General features: G+C 35.2%; 2 protein-coding genes across 8 annotated transcripts in view; one reads left to right on the top strand and one right to left on the bottom strand.

Moving 5' to 3' along the window:
* The window catches only part of LOC106131598 (GRB10-interacting GYF protein 2), a 55,928-nt gene extending 47,090 nt beyond the window's left edge, over nt 1-8,838 (bottom strand). For 3 of the 6 annotated variants that reach the window (XM_060950010.1, XM_060950009.1, XM_060950006.1), the window contains exon 1: nt 8,469-8,838. In XM_060950010.1, the coding sequence (XP_060805993.1) occupies nt 8,469-8,514 (46 nt within the window). In that variant the 5' untranslated portion in view covers nt 8,515-8,838. The remainder of the gene's footprint in view (nt 1-8,468) is intronic. The other 3 variants (XM_060950008.1, XM_060950007.1, XM_060950011.1) reach the window with 2 other exon arrangements.
* Nucleotides 8,839-11,815: 2,977 nt separating this feature from the next.
* Nucleotides 11,816-21,184, top strand: part of LOC106131484 (uncharacterized) — a 50,055-nt gene continuing 40,686 nt past the window's right edge. Inside the window, exon 1 of one of the 2 annotated variants that reach the window (XM_060949839.1) lies at nt 11,816-12,382. In XM_060949839.1, the coding sequence (XP_060805822.1) occupies nt 12,325-12,382 (58 nt within the window). In that variant the 5' untranslated portion in view covers nt 11,816-12,324. The remainder of the gene's footprint in view (nt 12,383-21,184) is intronic. The other variant, XM_013330596.2, reaches the window with a different exon arrangement.

A 21,184-nucleotide genomic window follows, 5' to 3' on the forward strand; every position in this document is an offset into this window, starting at 1 on the left:
ATTCATGAAACGCATTGTTACTGGTGACGAGACGTGGGTTTACGAGTTTGACATGCAAACTAGTCAACAAGCTTCGGAGTGGCGCCTTCCAACTGAACCGAAACCGAAAAAACCACGCCAAAGTCGTTCAAAAGTCAAAGTCATGTTGACTGTTTTCTTTGACTATCGCGGTGTTGTGCACTCGGAATTCTTGCCGGAAGGTCAAACGGTAAATAAGGAATATTATTTGAGTGTTATGCGGCGTTTAAGAGAGCAAATCCGACGAAAAAGGCCAGATTTGTGGAAAGAAAATTCTTGGATTTTGCACCATGCTAATGCATCTTCGCACAAGGCCATCATTGTGAACGAATTTTTAACCAAACACTCAACAAATACCATCGAGCAACCACCATATTCACCAGATATGGCTCCAGCCGACTTTTTTCTTTTTCCTAAACTCAAATTACCACTTCGTGGCACCCGTTTTCAATCGGTAGAAGACATAAAAGAGAATTCGCGGCGAGAACTGACCTCAATTCCGGAAACAGCGTTTAAAAAATGTTTTGATGATTGGATTATTCGTTGGCGTAAGTGTATCGTTTCTAAAGGAGCATATTTTGAAGGTGATAAAATAAATTTGGATGAATAACAAACAGTTTGTGTATTATTGATCTTTTCCCGCTACTTTCTTGACAGAGTAGTATATATTTTTTTTATGTATGTATAACGCGGATAACTTCGTTTATGAACCGATTTTGAATTTTATTATTTTTGTGGGTTAGGATCGTTTGCCACCTCTGTAGAATATTGAAGTCTATGATGCTGACAAATACTAAAATAAATATTCAAATGACAAGCTGTGACCATCAAACATCATACTCGGCAGTGAGCGGAATTGCATAGGATTGGCCGCTCAGTGGAATTTGCTGTTGTGGTAAAGTTATTATTATCATTTAGTTATTTATTAGGCGCTTACTTAGTACTATAATACATACATACATATAGTCACGTTTATATCCCCAACGGGTAGACAGAGACAAAAGTTAAAGACTGATAGACCATGTTCAGCTGTTAGGTTTAATGATAGGTAGAATTGAGATTCAAATAGTGACAGGTTGCTAGCTCATCGCCTAAAAAAAGAATCCCAAGTTTATAAGCCTATCACTTAATCGCCTTTTACGACATTCATGGGAAAAAGATGGAGTGGTCCTATTCTTTTTCGTATTAGTGCAGGGAACCACACGGCACTAGTCTTTTATTTGTGTACAATTTTTGACTTGTGGTGTTCTCATTTTATCCCACTATTATTTGTGGTTCTGGTATGTGATTATTTACAGACAGGCATTTCATAAAATGAGACATAACGGGGTTATTAAAGAAAATTACCGTGTTTCCCGACACGAATAGATCGAACGAATAGTCGTAAAAGATGACTACGAGATATGCTTATAAACTTGGGATTTTTCATATAGGCGATGGGATAGAAACCTGTCACTTTATATGAATCCCAATTCTATCAGTAAGCCAAACAGCCGAACGTGGCCTGTCAGTAGTTTCAAGACTGTTGGCTCTGTCTACCCCGCAAGGGATATAGACGTGATTATATGTATGAATGCATGCATGTAATAAGGAATCTCATATAAAATTACGAGAGGCTACCCAAAATTTCCACGAGAATGAAAATTTTCATATTACATGACCTAAGCTTTATGACAGGCGCAATATATAAAAGTAGTTTGCTGCAGGCAAAAGGCTTAGATATAAAGTATAAGGTAGTGGGTGTAATAGATGAAACATATATGTGAGTCACAGTGACGTATGGTATACGATGTCATCAGTATAAATATTGCATTCAAGAAGTTCGGTTAGCCCGTTTTCACATCTACCCTGTTCTGATTTTCCTCCCTTCTATTCTTACATACATACATATGGTCACGTCTATATCCCTTGTGGGCTAGACAGAGCCAACAGTCTTGAAAAGACTGAATGGCCACGTTCAGCTATTTGGCTTAATGATAGAATTGAGATTCAAATAGTGACAGGTTGCTAGCCCATCGCCTAAAAAAGAGTCCCAAGTTTGTAAGCCTATCCCTTGGTCGCCTTTTACGACATCCATGGGAAAGAGATGGAGTGGTCCTATTCTTTTTTGTATTGGTGCCGGGAACCACACGGGTCTATTCTTCTCTGATATTATAGAACTCTGTCGTTACTACTGTCCACCTGTCCTTATAATGATGTCCATGTATATACCTAATGTGCCGTGTGGTTCCCGGCACCAATACAAAAAAGAATAGGACCACTCCATCTCTTTCCCATGGATGTCGTAAAAGGCGACTAAGGGATAGGCTTACAAACTTGGGATTCATTATTAGGCGATGGGCTAGCAACCTGTCACTATTTGAATCTCAATTCTATCATTAAGCCTAATAGCTGAACGTGGCTATTCAGTCTTTTCAAGACTATTGGCTCTGTCTACCCCGCAAGGGATATAGACGTGACCATATGTATGTATGTATGTATATACCTATATTAGGTTACACACGGACCTACGATATCGTCACTTGTCAGGTTCACCGCGTATTTTTCAACCTTGACATTGGCAAAATCATCGTTTTGTTGAACGATGGAGCCTTAAAATTAAAAAGTGAAGTGTTGATGGCCGTCAATCACGCCTTTGCTTATAACGAGACGGCCTTGAGACAAACCCAGGTGACATTCCTATTACATACATTATGGTCACGTCTATATCCCAATCCTTATCAAAATAAATAATTTCATCAATAAGTACAGTTTATGTAGATAATATTTGGTCTTTGAATGATTAAAATTGGACGTTTGGTTTTAAAGTTGTGGTGAAATTAAAATATTACGATTTCTGCTGCACGGCCCGGGACTGCAGGCAGAAGTGACACTTTTGGCGGGAGCAAGACTTAGCCGCTTTGCGGGCGGTCCTTTAGTTAGTTCTAATAGAGATATATTTAGTATCGGCTGTGCATCCGTGCGAAGCCGGGGCGAGTCGCTAGTGTATAATATAAGAGGTTCTTTGGTGAAACAGCGGTCAAGGCCTATAAAATGTTATGACCTGGAGATCACCTTTTCAAACCAAGTACTTTAAACATATGTTTTATATTATTATTTTTTAAGAAAAAGTAAAGCCAACAGTAACAACACTGTAACTGTAAGAGTAAACTTGTTATGACCGGTGCACTTAATGAAAGAACTCCTTTCCTTAGTCACCTATTACTATATCTACAGTATAGAGAAATCATCATATTTTATTTTTTATTTTATTTTATTTTATTTTATATATATATTCTCAAGATAAACCCTTAATCACGTTATAAAAATATATGAGGTAGCGTTTAGGCGATAACATGTCACAATCTAGATATTAAAACTGATAAAGAAAATCGATTACTGTTTATTGACAGTATTGAGTTGTTTATGGACATGTACATACAATATAATCATACTTTTTTACCGGAGTTAAAGGCAGCCCCTATATCATAGCACGCGGGACGGCGTTTTTATTCGCGCGAAAAACTATCGCTGTTTCAGTTCAGATTCAGATTACATACATACATACATATGGTCACGTCTAGGTCCCTTGCGGTGTAGACAGAGCCAACAGTCTTGAAAAGACTGAATGACCACGTTAAGCTATTTGGCTTAATGATAGAATTGAGATTCAAATAGTGACAGGTTGCTAGCCCATCGCCTAAAAAAGAATGCCAAGTTTGTAAGCCTATCCCTTGGTCGCCTTTTACGACATCCATGGGAAAGAGATGGAGTGGTCCTATTCTTTTTTGTATTGGTGCCGGAAACCACAGGGCACGGTTAAGTATAAAAAAACTAGATACACAATCACAACAAAATATACACAAAGAACAGAAAAGTGTCCTCACCAAATGACCGCCCCCTCCACGATTTGGGTTGCCTTTTCATTCAGTAGCATTCGTTCATTCTAAATGTACCTAAACATGCCGCAGTGCTCAGTGAAAAATTGTAAAGAAATATGGAGCATTTTCTTCCATTTTGTATGGAACTGTGTATCTAGTTTTTTTTTATACTCGATCGATGCTGTTTCACTTTTTATTATAACGTGAAACGAGACAGCGATAGTTTTTCGCGCGATAAAAACGGGGTGGCGTTTGTCATAGTACGGGGTTAGAGAACGAATCTGCCCACATGCCACGATTCCTGAATTGAATACTGTTTTATCATCCACATTCATAAATCTCATCATGCAAGCTCGTCAGTGTGTCTAATATTGCTTCATTGAAATTTATCAATCTTTTCTTGTGGGTTTAGCGCAGTAGCTAATCTTGACCTGACTTGACTGATGAGTCACTTTCCTAGCGAAAAGTAATCAAAACTAACTCCATCTGTTTTTAAATAACCAATAGTTCAAATTCCAAGATATGTTTAATCATATCTTGAAACATTATATTGTAGGTATACTGTCTTATATTGGCATGTCAGACTTTTCAAGACTGTTGGCTCTGTCTACCCCGCAAGGGATATAGACGTGATCATATGTATGTATGTTTATTGTCTTAAGCAAAGCCTTATAATCTTGGATTTCTTCTTTTAGGCGATGGGCTAGCAACCTGTCGCTATTTAAATCCCAATTCCATCTTTATGCCATACAGCTAAAGGTGGCAAAGGCTTTGCGAGATTATTGGCTCCGTTTACTCCGTAAGGGATAAAAACGTAATTATATGTACCTATGTACTTACATGTTTTAGCTAACGAGTCTTTAAATTAGGAAACGTAACCTTGTAACTAGTAGCTCATTAATTCATATTATGAACTTTAAGATATTCATGAGAACATTTCAAAACTTCTGATTAAAGGAATTTACACTTTGTCGCTTTGAAAATAAAGGTGTATCTTATTGTGTAGGTGTAAGGTATGTTTACCTTACGTTGAACCTACAGATTTTTCTTAAGAATGCTTATACCTACTTCGGATTTTCGCCCACGATTGAAATTCGATAAGGTGTAGAATTTATGTTTTGTAAATTAGGAAAGATTAATATGGATCGTACTTTTTTAAATGCTCCGATATTGGATGAAAAAAAATCGTTAATTTTTTCAAGTTGCATAGATCTCCGGGAAAGAGGCGTGATTTTATGTATGTATGTTGCGTAGATCTTTATAAGTTTAATTAATTTCTTAAGGTATACAAGGTAAACGTATTCCGTACTCTACAGATGTATGTGAATTTCCAGTGATTTACCTGTAAGAGTTAACTAACAAACTTACACATTAATTTTTATTATTAGACTTTTTAATATTGGCAAAAAGAAAAGAAAAACATAAAAACAAAACCCAGACAAGGTGCTTAAACCTTTTCAATCTAATTTAGTCATTACAAATTTAACATGTCTACATAATCAATTTTAAATGTTATTGCCCAGACATAGAGTTCATTGTACTTCGCCTTGTTAGGTAAGTGCCATACTTGTACCATCAGTGTATGTATAAAAACATATATATGTTCTTTGCAGGATGATTCATCATATGCAAAATACTGCTTTCAAATAGAAAATTGATTTTACGAAAGCCAATGACTTTCCGAAATTAAAGTTTAAACATTCTTGTAAAAAAAGGATTTTAGAAATAAGTATAAAAATTAAACATAATCTTTGGACTTTGGACGACATTTAAACTTGGCTCTTAATTCACAAAATAATGAAATAAATTCTTTAAAAAATATATAATATGTGGGAAACTATAAAAAATAATGCACTTAGTTTTTGTCAACCGCTCTGAAAAAGAGATATGACACACTCAAGATGCATACTCACTTACACATCTTTCCCACTTACACGTTTTTACCGCTAACAAAACGCAAAGGTCACATTGTCCATGTGGCTCCCGGCACCAATAGAAAAAAAAGAATAGGATCACTTCATCTCTTTCATCTTCTTTCTTTCAGGCAGTCAACAGTCTTGTAAAGACTAAAAAAAGGCCATGTCAGCTATTTGGCTTTAAGATAGAATTGAGATTTAAATAGTGACAGGTTGCAAGCCCATCGCCTAAAAAGTTATGAATTGGAAATAAGTAGTTAATCCTAACTAATGTCATAAATGCGGAAGTAAGTTTGTTTGCAACTTCGACACGAGTTTTGTACTGAACCAAATGTTTATCCAATTTTGCGCATATATTATTATTAAAATACTGACAGGTTGCCAAGGAATATCCCACATTATAGCTCTCCCTTGATTGACTTTGCCCTAGCTAGCCCATCGCCTAAAAGAAGAAGCCCAAATTTATAAGCCTATCCTTTAGTCACCTTTCACGACATCCATGGGAAAGAGTGGTCCTATTCTTTTTTCTATTGGTGCCGGCCACCGGTTTATTGGAACCACATGGCACATGATAATATCTATCCTGATTCATATTTTAATGATTTGTCAACCATTTCAATTTGACACTGTCCACTCCTACACAAAATAACTTAAGTTTCAAAACACATTGTCATAAATTTTACCCATATGGTTGAGCTATAACAATTTCAACCCATTTTGAGATAGTTTATGTATATTCTAACTCAGTAAATTACTAGTTTTACATACATACATATAATCTCCTATCAGGTAGATAGAGTCTGAGTCTTGAAAAGACTGAAAAGCCACATGCAGCTGTATGGCTTAATGACAGAATTGAGATTTAAATATTGAGAGGTCACTAAACCCATTGAAAGAAGCCAAATTTATTAGCCTTTCCCTTAACTGACTTTTACAATCCGCAAGGGAAGCAAAACAGCTGGAACACACTATATTTATCCTAAGCTACCAGCAGCTTGTACATACATACATAAAATTATGCCTTTTTCCCAGAGGGTTAGGCAGACTACATCATTCCACTTGTCACAATCTCTGCATACTTTCTTTGCTTCATCCACATTCATAACTCTCTTCATGCAAGCTCAGCGGTTTCGGGTACTACAGCTTTTACAATTCATAGTCATGATTGTTTTCACGACAATTTTAAGCCAGGTGATATTTTATCACCACTGATAAGCATTAGATTGGAAGTTTGCATTATTGTTACTGATAACATACATACATATGATCACGTCTATATCCCATGCGTGATAGACAGAGCCAAGTTTTGAAAAGACTGATAGCCCATGTTCAGCTGCTTGGTTTAATGATAGAATTGAGATTTAAAGTGTGACATGTTGCTAGCTCATCGCCTACAAGAAGAAGCCCAAGTTTACAAAGCCTATCCCTTAGTCGCCTTTTCCGTTTTTTGACATACAGAGTCCAGAGGGGGGGTGATGGAGTGGTTCTATTATTTTTCCTATTGGTGCAGGGAACCACACAGCATTGTTACTGATAACACTTAATTATTGAAAACCTTTATGGCTATTTTGTATTATTCATCAGTGTTCTTGAAATGTGATTCTTCTGAACTTCTTATGTTGAATCCCAGAGGCATAATGAAAATTAACTTTTTCTGATTCACATTTATTTTTTTAGCTACATGTCTCAATTGAGACTTGATGGAATTGAAATTAAAAGTGATAAATTGGTACTCATCATCGAAAAGAATTCCATTAGAGAACATTGTGAATTGCATCCTACACTACATACAGCTGAACATGGCCTTTCAAGACTGGTGTATCTGTGTTGAAATATATGTATGTACGCTATTAGTATTGGAATTCATGGTCTGCCAAATAGCATATTTATATGCCCCAAAATGATAAATAAATAATAATGAAATAAATTCGGTATTTATGATATCTTGGTTATTGCTTTCAGATATTCTATGTTCTAACTAAGAGATATGTAAGTGGACAGAGGTGGATTTTACTTGGTTCGGAAATACTGCAGAGTGAACTTACTTTGAGATGCTATGATTATGAAGTCAGAAGTAGAAGTAATTGTTGAGGATGAATATATAATTGTAAAATGCTCTAAATATCTTTTATATCTCAACCGCAATATGATACCAATTGGCGCAATAGCACCTGCACTTACACATGGAAAATTTGATACTGGCAATGATAAGATAACAATGTAATAAGTGCAACTAAATATCTGTCATGTACAATATGTACGTCATTGTGTGCGCTAGGAATTGTTCGGAACTTTGACGCGAAGAAATCACGACCCAGAAAGAGAATTGACCATGAAATTGCAAAAGAAAGTAAAAAAAACAACAGTCATAACGGTGCGACAGCGAAATTCCGTCACCTGATGACATTATACCTACGTACTCTTCAAACTGACGGCGCATTCCAATGTACAGGCTACTATTTTGCTAATTTTAGAACATACCACGACGGCAAAAATTCATCCCAATGTAGATGAAAAACAAAACATTGGTCTGCATCGCGTAAAACTCGCTGGGGACATTCTCGAAAGCGGTGCACAAAACCACGACGTGGGGCCACGACGCGTTAGGGTTAGGCAATTTTCGATCACATTTTTTAACACTAAATGGCACGTTTCAACAAAATTACACATATACCTTTACTTTCAGCGGTTTCGGTAAAATCTTTCACGTCATCAACCATCTTGCTGGATGACAGTCACTCACTAATCACTTTTTTATTCGAACATATTTCGAAAACTCATAGTTGATTCACTATTTTCAGACAGCCAGCCAGCGATCTATACGACGACACTTCGTTCCGTTCACTGCCAATGACGTACGGTGCGGTTGGCGAGGCGAGATGGCGATCGCGGGCGTACGCGACCAACTTCCATTCAATTTACACAAATTATCTTTTTGTTTTGTTCACAAAAATAGGAAACTTAGATAATAATTTTATGAGACAGCCCCGTAAAATATAACGATATTTATTGTCGCTAAAATTTGTTACGAATGCGATAATAATGTAAGGCCTAACAGCTGTGTGACAACGCAAGACGTAATTAAAAAAGTAAACAACATTTTGACATTACTATATAGTACATTGCGGCATTTTTATGGCAAAATAAATAATTGTATGTACTGACAACAGCAATGTACTAAAAAATAGAACTAGCGCCACCTAGTGTGCTTATATATAACTTTATTTTTCTTTTTAAACAATATTACGTACTTATGGTTTGATAAGGATCGTATTTTTTGGTAAAATATTTATGTACTACTTATAATGTAAATAGGCATGTACATCATCTTTTATTTTTAAATCTTTGAAGAAGTTTATAAATAATATTATATTTCAATAGTAGTGCCATCTAGGTCTAATTTGTTTGAAACGTAAGTGCAATGTTATGACATTGTCCGCTTAGTAAAATAGATGGCGCTAATATCAGTTTGTTTTTATATTATTTTCATACAGAACATTTTAACCGGTCATACTTAACTATATGATTTTAGGTAACAAATGAAATGACAATTTCAAACTAAGCTTTGTTTTTAAACTTATAACGATACCAACAATGACTATAAAAAATACATATACCGCCACCCATTGGCAAATAGTCAAACTAAAAAATGGTTTCCGTTATTTAATGGCTCTTTGTAAACTGACATCTATTGCCGAAAAGTCAACTGTAACTGTTTATTTTTTAGTAATAGATGGCGCTGTATTACTATTTTGAACAAAATATGTACCCATGGCCTTCGAGTCTTGAATTGTCTCTATTTACTCCGCAAGGAAAAGACATGATACTTATTTAAAGCTAGCTAAAGCTTAGCTAAACTTGTCCAATTCAAGAGCCAGTGCTTTGTCTAACTTGTAAGGGACGCGTTATATATTTTTTAAAATAATAGCAGGTTTCCATACCTGAATATAGCTCAACGTGGCCTTTCGGTATTTTCAAGTTGGCTCTGTCTACCCCGCAGTGGATATAGACGTATTTATATATTTATGTATGTATGATATCCATATAACTTCCATACGTAGCCAGTTTCCGGTCTGATTCGTAAAACGAGGTCAGATTAACTGGTAGTTATTTGATAAGTTAAATTTGACCAACAGTGTGATTAGTCGTTCAATGTTACTTAAGTATGTATGCGTAGACGAACTGAATGAGTGAGTGAGCGTCGGTGACTGAACGTTTAATTAATAATAATAAATATATACGGGACAAATCACACAATTGAGTTAGCATCGAAGTAAGTTCGAGACTTGTGTTACGAGATACTAAACTCAACGATACTATATTTTATAATAAATACTTATATAGATAAACATCCAAGACCAAGACCCAGGCCAATCAGAAAAAGTTCTTTTCTCATCATGCCCTGGCCGGGATTCGAACCCGGGATCTCTGGTGTTACAGACAAGCGTACTACCGCTGCACCACAGAGGCCGTCTATTCGTTGCTTTCTGTAGGTGGCGCTAATACCGTCTTTATTTTTTTCTTTTGTTGGAGTTAAATTCGTCGCTTTTTCTTTTTGACGGCGTTAAATTCACGCGGACGAAGCTGCAGGTAAACTCTTGTAATTAAATAAACCTGAAACTGTGTGTCTGTGATTCCACGGGCATTTGTTACTAAAACTACGATGTTTATATGCATACAACGCCTATTACAAGCTTAGGTTACGAATGAACAACGAAATTGCTATCTGTATGGATTGAGGCTGAAGAATGACCTTGTTTGCTAAGTCCAGGTCTTAGAAGGGAATAAATTTGAGTTTAAGGAAAAAATTATAATAAAACAGACGGTTTATAAACACGGCTAGAGACTTGTGTTACGGGATCTTTTTTTTTATTTACTCTTACGTGTGGAAAGACCTTCGTCTATCCGGCCGGCTCCAAGAAGCCGGACGGGTTATGTGGGGCTTGAACCCACTAAAACCACACGGTGCCATCGCCTACCGCTTCGTTGCCAGGAACATGAACGGGATCTTAACTCAACTGTTATTGATACTATCTTAATCTAATCAATCTTAATCTTAAATATACCTACGTACGTTTTAAACAGAACTCTGAATGAGTGAGTGACATATTAACACACTGCTCAAACCTAAAGATAAGGCACGTATGTTCCTTATGAGGTCCAAGGGTGCACTAACAGAAAGAAGATTTTCCGAAATTCCCGCGGGAATAAAACCTAACGGGATTTCCTGGAATGTGTACTCGTATCATTTCGTGTAGTAAATAAATGAAATTAATTTAGAGTCACTATAAAATGTCACATGGAATCATATTTCTTTGTCAGGTCAAACGTTGAGGGAAACTATTGCGAGAAAACCCTTTTTAGAAATAGAAATAAGTAGTTTAAAAAATAGGATTAAAAGTAACACGACTTAAATATACTATACTAAGTACCTACAGCTTTAAAAGTTTGGAACAATTTCGACACTTCTCCAAAGCGCAAGTTCAGAAGAATATGTAACTAAGGTCTAAGTTTGGGAATTTTCGTTCACTCATTTTAACACATACGTAGAAAAACACCTCTAGAAATAAATTTAAAAAAAGTTAAAAGTTTACACGTGGTAGTTTGATAATAATCTTAATTATTTTGACTTATGATCTACGTATCAAAGTATCTTCGTTTTGGCTATAAGAACCTCGAGATTTAAGTCGTTTTTATTACGCATGTAATTTTACACATATATATGTATGTATAATTATCTTACCTGTTTCTAATGGTGTAGGTAGAGACTGTCGAGATTACCTATTGATTTATACATGATAGGTACGATCTATGAAATATTAAGAATCAATAAGTTAGATAACAGTTATGTTTATATCATTAGTTTTTACGAACTAAGATGCCAATTTTAATCTGAAATATCTGACCCAATTTTTTCATTGTAGAGACCGTCTTATGAACTTTTCAATACTTAAGGAAAATTTTCTCAAGTCAGTAAAGATTTAATCATGTTAGCAGCAAGTATCTGTCATCGGGCTAGCAAATCGATACCTAGTTAATTTGACACCTATAGATAAATGAGAAGAATGTGAATTCCCATACAATTGAAATCGACTCCTGCGCACGACTACGCGAGAGAGCCCAAATGACGTGTCTGCATGCGAAATCAAATTAAAAAGCAGCTGATTTTAATCGCACCACCGTCACAGCTTGCGGTTTGTAATTAATTTACTTTCAAATTGTCCGGTTAATACACAGTTGGTTTGCTCGCTGGCATGCACACTTCACTAGGTAGTCATCGGCAGTTATCGTTCAACTTTCGAGCCGGCCTGGCCGATGCAAGTGGGAAAGCGGCTGTCAAAATTTTACCGCGAATCTTCACGCGCGGTGTTCGAAAATTAAACTTGACATTAAATTTTTTTTTAAGTATTAATATTTAATTTTTATGTGACACACAGGTGTTCTGATAAAGTGATTTTAGTTTTTTTTTTCTGACCAGAATAGTAATGCAGTGAAATTGTGTTTTGTGAAAGTATCGAAGGATTTTAGCAATGGAGCCTACGAGGTTTTTTTACGCCGGATGCTTGCTATTGCTGGCTGTTTTAATAGGTGAGCGGTAATTTTATAATTTATGTTATTATTCCATTACACCATCTTAGTATAATTAGAGAAGATAAGAACTTGAATAGTTAAATAAACAAAGGTTGACAAAATTAATTTCATCACGACACCAGACGCGGTTTCAAAAGGAAAAAAAAACATTGAGTGTGAAGTGACCTCCTTATTGAGCGACCTTAACATAGCTGTCTGAATGTATACGTTTTTAAATACATTTATAAATACATATATACTTTAAACATGTCGGATGCCAAATTGGAAAAGATATTATAATATCTTTTACCTTATTTATTGCGATTTTTCGTAATTATCACAGACTGTTACTTGCTCTACATTTTTTTATATTTTTTTATTATTTATTATTAATTTTAATTATTATAATTGTAAATACACTGTAGAGGAATAAGATACTATGCCTTATATATAATTAAAAATTATTTCGAAATGTGGTGAAACATTGGCAAAGTTAATTTTCAAGATGTTTACCTACTAGGTATCTAGAATAGTGTAACTTTTAACTATATAATAAGTAGTTTTATTTACCGTTTTTTAAGAAAACTACAACATTTATCTTTTACCAGATTAAATAAACTTGGTTATTTGAAGAAAAGCATAACCTTTCTAAGTCTGATGTTTAAAAAATCGTCATTATTGCGGGTAATAATTAATTAAAAATTACCATAATCCGACAAAATTTGCATAAAAATTTGGATGACTTGGATGAAGCAATAAAATAAAGTTCCCGTATTACAATCCCTGGCAAGTGGCATTGTCTCTGCCTACCCCTACGGACAAGAGACGTGACTAATCTATTGCAGATGATGATACCAATACTTAAGTATAAAATACTAAGGTATATACGGAACAAACTTTTTCCGATTGTCCTGGGTCTTATACGTTTATCTGTATAAGTATTTATTATTTTTATTATAAAAATATAAGTAGTATCGTTGAGGTAGTATCTCGTAACACAAGTCCCGAACTTACTTCGAGGCCAACAAAACCTGTGTAATTTGTCCCGTATATATATTTATATTTAAACTTATCATACAGATTTAGACATTTTGTCCAGTGAAACCAGTAAACAAACGCCAGATGTGGAAACCGCTCTTATTATGGCATTTATTACGGCACGTACAGTTATTAAGATTATTATAGACAGTTTCAACCCACGCTATTTTGTATTCTAAGGAAATATAGCACACTTCAAATAAATGAAATATGCTTTTGGTAGCGACTGTACCTACCTAAAACGTGCGAAATCTCGCAAATCTATACTATTTATTTATTTTACCTAAATTTATACTATACAGATAAATTGTGACAAATCTATATAAATTATTATAAAAGTAAATAATTAATTTTGTTTAAGAATGTATGTTCATAATTAATTATTTAGAATGTAATTGATTATCTAATAAAGCGCATCCTCAATACTTTTTATGTGCGCTGCCTTTTTGATTATGGATTTTCCTTTATATTTTAATTGACTGGAAGAAATCCCAATTGGGATAAGTCCGCCATTGTACATATTCTTATAAATCTAATGACTGATTTGTAATTCGTTATATTTCTTTTTTTGCGTATTAAAGAGTTTACAAACAAACAAACAAAAGATTTCGACCTTATCATCATCACCTGATGATAGGAGAGCCTTGGGCTCTACTCCAGGGAGGACGAAACTGGGAAAAACGTCAGGATAATGCGTCAAAATACTTCATCACACTTTTGTGTACAATTGCGAATGGGTTACAAATGAAGTTTATCAATAGCTTATCTGACTAATATAATAAATGAGAAAGTGTTTAAGAATGTGAAGACGCGTGTGTGTTATTTACTCTATATAGAATACTAGCTATAGCGCTGGGCTTCGTTTCCATAAAAAAAGCCTATGTCACTTCCGAAGGTCTATTTTATATCTGTGGCAAATTTTGTGAAAATCAATCCAGTAGTTTTTGAGTTTCTTCGTAACAAACATATAAAAATGTAAATATCATGTAACAATGAATGGAATAACAGATTAGTTTATATCTTAACATTCCCGTGGCAGTGAAATCCGCGGGCGAAACTAGTTTATCAATTAAATTCGTGAAAATTCATAGTTCATTCCCGAAACAGCCGAGCTTGCATGAAGAGAGTTATGAATGTGGATGAAGCGAAGGAACTATGCAGAGATCGTGGCAAGTGGAAAGATTTAGTCTCTGCCTACCCCTCCGGGAAAAAGGCGTTATTTATGTATGTATATGTAAAATTCATAGTCAATGTGAATAAAAGTATCAGTTTTAGGTAATCTTACAACAAATGCTATCTATGTATTAAGCACTTACTTACATAGGTAGTTAATATCAAACGAAAATATAACTTAGGCTTTCTAAAGTAATTATTGAAACTTTATTGTAATAATTTGATGGTTATACGATCATTTAAAGTATGAGTACCTAATGATCAACTTATTTATGAGCAATTGTCATTAAATGTTAACACCGGAAGTTAATTAATCGTAAATACGTCATAACATAATCGATGTAATTACTGGACGATATTTTTTTTTACAAGCTATGTTACTTACCTAAAAAAATTAGGTTAATATGTGGCATCAAAAGTTCAACCGGGATAATATGTATTTTCTCTAAATGACAAGTAGTAATAAATTGACTATTATTATTTACATACATAAGTTCATACACGTATTTTTCCCTTGCGGGGTGAACAGAGTCAGCAGTCTTGAAAGACTGACGGGCCACGTTCAGCTGTTAAGCATATTGATAGAATTGAAATTTAAGTAGTTACAGGTTGGTAGCCCGTCGCCTAAAAGAAGAATCCCAGGTGTATAAGCCTATCCCTTAGTCGCCTTAAGGACGTCCATGGGGAAGAGATGGAATGGTCTTATTCTATTTTATTTTGGCGCCGGAAACCGCACGGCACGATAATTTTAATCCCCTTTTTTAAAGATTAAGATGAATTATAATTATATGTAGTTTATTTTAATAAGTTTTTTTAGTGTAAGTTTTTTATTATTAAATGCATAAAAAAGTAAATAAATAGTATAAATTTAAGTCCTTGTTGTACTCATATTATGCATAAAATTATTATATATAAAAAAATATTTGAATTTGCATATAATACAAAGGTACACACATGTCTCGTCTCCATATCTTAGGGAGTAGACAGTCTTGAGAAGACTAAAGGGTACATTCAGGATGGAATTGAGATTCAAATAGTGAAAGGTTGCTAGATCATATCAGTCTTGCATAAAACTATCGCTTTCCCGTTTCACCTCATAATGAATAGCGAAATGGAAATAGTTTCGCGCAAAAATTAGTGAATTAGTTTCGCGCAATAAAAACGGCGTCGCGCGTGTTAGCTACGGCGGCAGGATGATACGGGGAGTACCGTATACCTTGACCTTGAAACCCCATCGATGAAATGCACAAAATGGCTGTAGCGGCCGTTCAGCCTCCATGGACGAAAAGACTCTTTGACTTGACTTTTTAGATGACCAAAACTGACAGACTAATGGAAAAAAAGGACAATCGAAACTAAGAGGAGACGACGATAAGACGCACATTGAACAGGCAAAAATCTGTTTTAATTCAGACAGGACCTAGCAGAACCTCGGCCCGTTCAATGGCTGACGGCTAATAAGGTCTAACGGTGACTGTACTGACACACATGTCATGTGACCGCGCTGACTTTCTTTAGGGCATTACCTGTGATCGACATTCTATAGATTATTATCTATCTACTAGCTGTGCCCGCGACTTCGTCCGCGTGGAAGTCGGGGCGACGGTCAGGCGGTCACGCGTATTAGAAAGAACGCTGGTTTGCCGTATTAAATGTTTCGCTGCAAATTGCTTATAACGACTATATCTCAAAACCTATTCGTCTGATTTATATACTGTAAATGGCAATTTTAGTCTACATGAAAAGCCGAAAGTAATAAACATATTTATTTGGATAAGGATTAATACTGAATTAAAGAAAATTGGTTTCAAAATAACTTATGTTTATAATGAAAAAATAATCTTAAAAAATGAACATAAAAGTGGTTATTGTAAGTAAACCTTAAGAGATAGATATATGATCTCGCGGACTTTTTTGTGGCAAAAAATGAGTACTTCACATCTTTAGTACATTGTTTTACTATATCTTTGTTGGTTTGCGCAGCGTTCGCGTGGAAAGCTCGCAGATGGCCGACTCATTCAACGTTCACCTGCATTGTTGACGTTTCCCGTAGGAAATCCGGGATAAAATATAGCCTATAGCCTTCCTCGATAAATAGACTATCTAACAGTGAAAGAATTATTCAAATCGGTTCAGTAGTTTCTGAGATTAGCGCGTTTAAACAAACAAACAAACAAACAAACAAACAAACAAACAAAACAAACTCTTCAGCTTTATAATATTAGTCTATCTATACGGAGTTTGCTTACAAAATAATTTTTTTTATTTATTTACAAATATAAAAACCAGTATTGGAGCCGTGTGGTTCCCGGCACCATTAGAAAAAAGAATAGGAGCACTCCATCTCTTTCCCACGGATGTCGTAAAGGGCGAACTATGGTGGTGTCAACGAACTAGATAGAAAGATAGATAAAACTCTTTATTACACCATAAGAGTAAAACATACAAAACAACATAAAACAGATAGAGATGGTACAAAGGCGGACTTATCGCTAATGCAATCTCTTCCAGTCAACCTTTGCGTGGAAGGAAACCAAACAGGAGATTGGCGTTGGCGCAGAGCAAGATAAATAGTACTTTCAAGACCAGCTCTGGTTGCAAGTAAAACACGCAGAGACTAAATCTTTACGCTTGCCGCTATCCCTGCATACATACATATGGTCACGTCTATATCCTTTGCGGGGTAGACAGAGCCAACAGTCTTGAAAAGACTGAATGGCCACGTTCAGCTATTTGGCTTAATGATAGAATTGAGATTTAAATAGTGACAGGTTGCTAGCCCATCGCCTTAAAAGAATCCCAAGTTTGTAAGCCTATCCTTTAGTCGCCTTTTACGACATCCATGGGAAAGAGATGGAGTGGTCCTATTCTTTTTTGTATTGGTGCCGGGAACCACACGACACTGCATACTTCTTCTTCTTTATTCACATTCACACTCTTCAGTCAAGGTACTTTTGACCTGACGTTTTGCCAAGTCGAACAAAGAGCACTGAATTATGGCAAAACTAGATCGAAAATACAGTTTTAATAGTCGTATTAATTTATACAATCTTGTAACCTTCATCAAGTCCATATAATGCGTTCTTGTATGCACGAAAAAGGCGTATGGTAAAACTTGTTCCGGAGAGCTTATTTTCAAAGTAATCTTAAGTGATTCATCAAAAATTGGATGAAGAAAACTGGAATTACTCTTTTGATTCGAATTAGAGTGACTTCTATAAGATTTTAAAGATACTTACCTATGTAATTATCCTGATTTACTGGTTCTATCTCCTGTAAGAGAGATCTGATTTAATTCACAGAGCGACTGTCAGAGGGTAGGCCCAATATATTTTTTTTTTACTTAATTAAAAGTTATCATTAAAATTAAAAGTTTTCGAGGAAATCAAATAATATTAATTGGAAATTATCCTGTCCTCTTGTTAAACGAATAGACGCCATTACGATGTTCAGTTCTTTGTCCTAAGAATTGCAATCTCAAGTTAACGCTGGTATTTTTCAAAGTCGCTTTCTCGATAACCAAGGTTAGGTTGAATCTGTTTTATTTTACATAACCACTTTTTTTTTAAAACCGCATAACCAGTATCTTTTTAAAACAATTTAAAAGTAGAGTGATCGTTCTTTCAATTCGTTTGTACTAAAGGTACCTATTTGTATAGATAATGTAACAATGTTGTATAACACGTTCACATTATCTGATACTAGCTGTGCCCGCGACTTTGTCCACGTGGAATAGTTAGTTTAATTTGTATATATTTTATAAGACAGGGCCAACAGTCTTTATATATTTGATTGTCCCGTATAAAATTATATATATCTACGCACTATGATATACGAGTATTATAATCTATCCGCAACGTAAGGTTCTCAGTTTGAACATACGAGTAGTTTGAACCAGTTATTACATAATCTGTTTAGGCCATTGCGTTTAGGGTCAAGTACTGTTTTTTTTTTTTTTGCACAGCCGTTTACATTAGCTGTTGGCGTGTTTAATAAAGCATACTATTTGACCAATGAACGTGCATGGTACTTAACATTTTAAATTTATTTGTCAACCACAAGATACATAATGTTTCTACGTATGTTGGCCGTGTGGTTCCCGCCACTTTAGAAAAGGACCACTCCATCTCTTTCCCATGAATGTAGTTAAAGGCGACCAAGGGATAGGCTAACAAAATAGGGATTCTTCTTTGAGGCGATCGGTTAGCAAGCAAAAAATTGTCACAATTTGATTCTCAATTACGTCATTAAGCCTTACAGCTGAATGTGGCCTTTCAGTCTTTGATAGACTGTTGGCTCCGTCTTCTTAGGATAGGGAGGATAGATAGATTAGGGATAAAGACGGGATTATTGTATGTATTTATGTGTATGTACGTAAGTATTTATGCGTTTGGAAAATGTCAAGTAAACAACGTCGGCTGAGGGCGTAAAACGGAACAAGGAAAATAAAAGAAAGGGAAATTTTAGAATCATCTGCACTTTAAGGCTTATACCTCTGGTAATAATACTTCATGTGGCAAAATTTATATCGTAAGATCCAACGTAAAAACAAACTGTTAATAAAAAAAATCTAATTTATAAACATTTTGACAGTCACAATATCACGGCTAAACCGTTTATTTTTTTTTTATTATAATTATTAATACCGTTTAATTAATTTTTATGAATTTTAATAAGTAGTTATCATCATCATCATAGTTATATTTTGAGACAAGACATTTATCATATATTCAAAGAGTTTACCGATTCTGATAATACTAAGGCGAATTACGGTTAATATATGTCATACAAAATGATTACGTGTTCTTAGATTTTATGACGAAACCCGACTTTCAACTCGCCCAGCCTACGCTCGTATTTCAACTTCCCAAACGGCCAAAACCGGCGGATTTTTGAATATGCAAATCGATATTAACAAAACTATTTATGTCAACTTTCATTGGAAAGTCAACCTCATGTGTGAATGCCGTCGAAGTTAAATTTTCACTTTACTGCATATTACACGCTTTGTTCTACTCGGAATATTAGTAAGAACTAACTTTTATCCGTGGCATCACCCGTGTGAATTCAAATTTAATGTTATCTAACAAAAAAAGCGACGAAATTAGCACCAATAAAAAAAAACCAATGAATTAAACTCCACCTACAAAAAACGACGAATTAACCTACAAAAGAATACATGTCTTTCGCAAATCCCACGAGAATTTTATTTTTTACCGGAAAAAGGTTGAAGAATGTGGTGGAAGACCTAGACGAACGTATCTTGATCAAATTAAGGACGTCCTGGTAAAAGGTCAGGTCAAGAGTACCTACGCGAAACCGCCGAGCTTGCATGAAGAGAGTTATGAATGTGGATGAAGCGAAGGAAGTATGCAGAGATCGTGGCAAGTGGAAAGAGGAAGTCTCTGCCTACCGTTCCGGGAAAGAGGCGTGATTTTATGTATGTATGTATGTAAAAGGTCTATGGTATGTCCTTCTCCAGACACTTAATTATACATACGTGATATTTCAAGAATATTAATTCTGTAGATGACCCGTGAATTGGTTACAGACAAACAAATATACTTGTGCCGTGTGGTTCCCGGCACCAATACAAAAAAGAATAGGATCACTCCATCTCTTTCCCATGGATGTCGTAAAAGGCGACTAAGGGATAGGCTTACAAACTTGAGATTCTTTTTTTAGGCGATGGGCTAGCAACCTGTCACTATTAGAATCTCAATTCTATCATTAAGCCAAATAGCTGAACGTGGCCATTCAGTCTTTTCAAGACTGTTGGCTCTGTCTACCCCGCAAGGGATATAGACGTGACCATATGTATGTATGTATGTAAATAAACTTACTTTTGCATTTGTAATATTAGTTAGGATATATGTATATAATTTTATAACCTGTGTATGGTTAAAAATGTCGTGTTATCGTTCGTGGTATGAACGGTAATAGACAGATGTACAATCAATAGTGTTATTATAGTTAATTATGCGTAGATTTGCGTGTAACTAAAGTATCAATATTTATGTAGAAAGCAACAAGTTATGTTACTTGTGACATGTTCTATAACAAGTTATCATTTGAAATGACAAAGTATTTTTTTTATTGAAACTATATTATCATATATAATTTTGGAATGAGCAAAATTAAAACTAAAACTACTTAGGTATAGAAAATAAAAAAAAAGATGATTACAAATGTGCCGTGTGGTTCCCGGCAGTGCCGTGTGGTTCCCGGCACTATTACAAAAAAGAATAGGACCACTCCATCTCTTTCCCATGGATGTCGTAAAAGGCGACTAAGGGATAGGCTTATAAACTTAGGATTCCTCTTTTAGGCGATGGGCTAGCAACCTGTCACTATTTGAATCTCGGTTCTATCATTAAGCCAAATAGCTGAACGTGGCCATTCAGTCTTTTCAAGACTGTTGGCTCTGTCTACCCCGCAAGGGATATAGACGTGATCATATGTATGTATGTATGTATGATTACAAACTAAAATTAAATTTACAAATTGTACAGTCAATGCAAAGCATTAACTTGCGGGAGTGTGCTCTGAAGGCTGGCAGCATTGCCATTATAAAGTTATTATATATATGGGATATTATATTGAATATAT

This window comes from Amyelois transitella, chromosome 20 (assembly GCF_032362555.1).
Source record: "Amyelois transitella isolate CPQ chromosome 20, ilAmyTran1.1, whole genome shotgun sequence".
NCBI lineage: Eukaryota > Metazoa > Arthropoda > Insecta > Lepidoptera > Pyralidae > Amyelois > Amyelois transitella.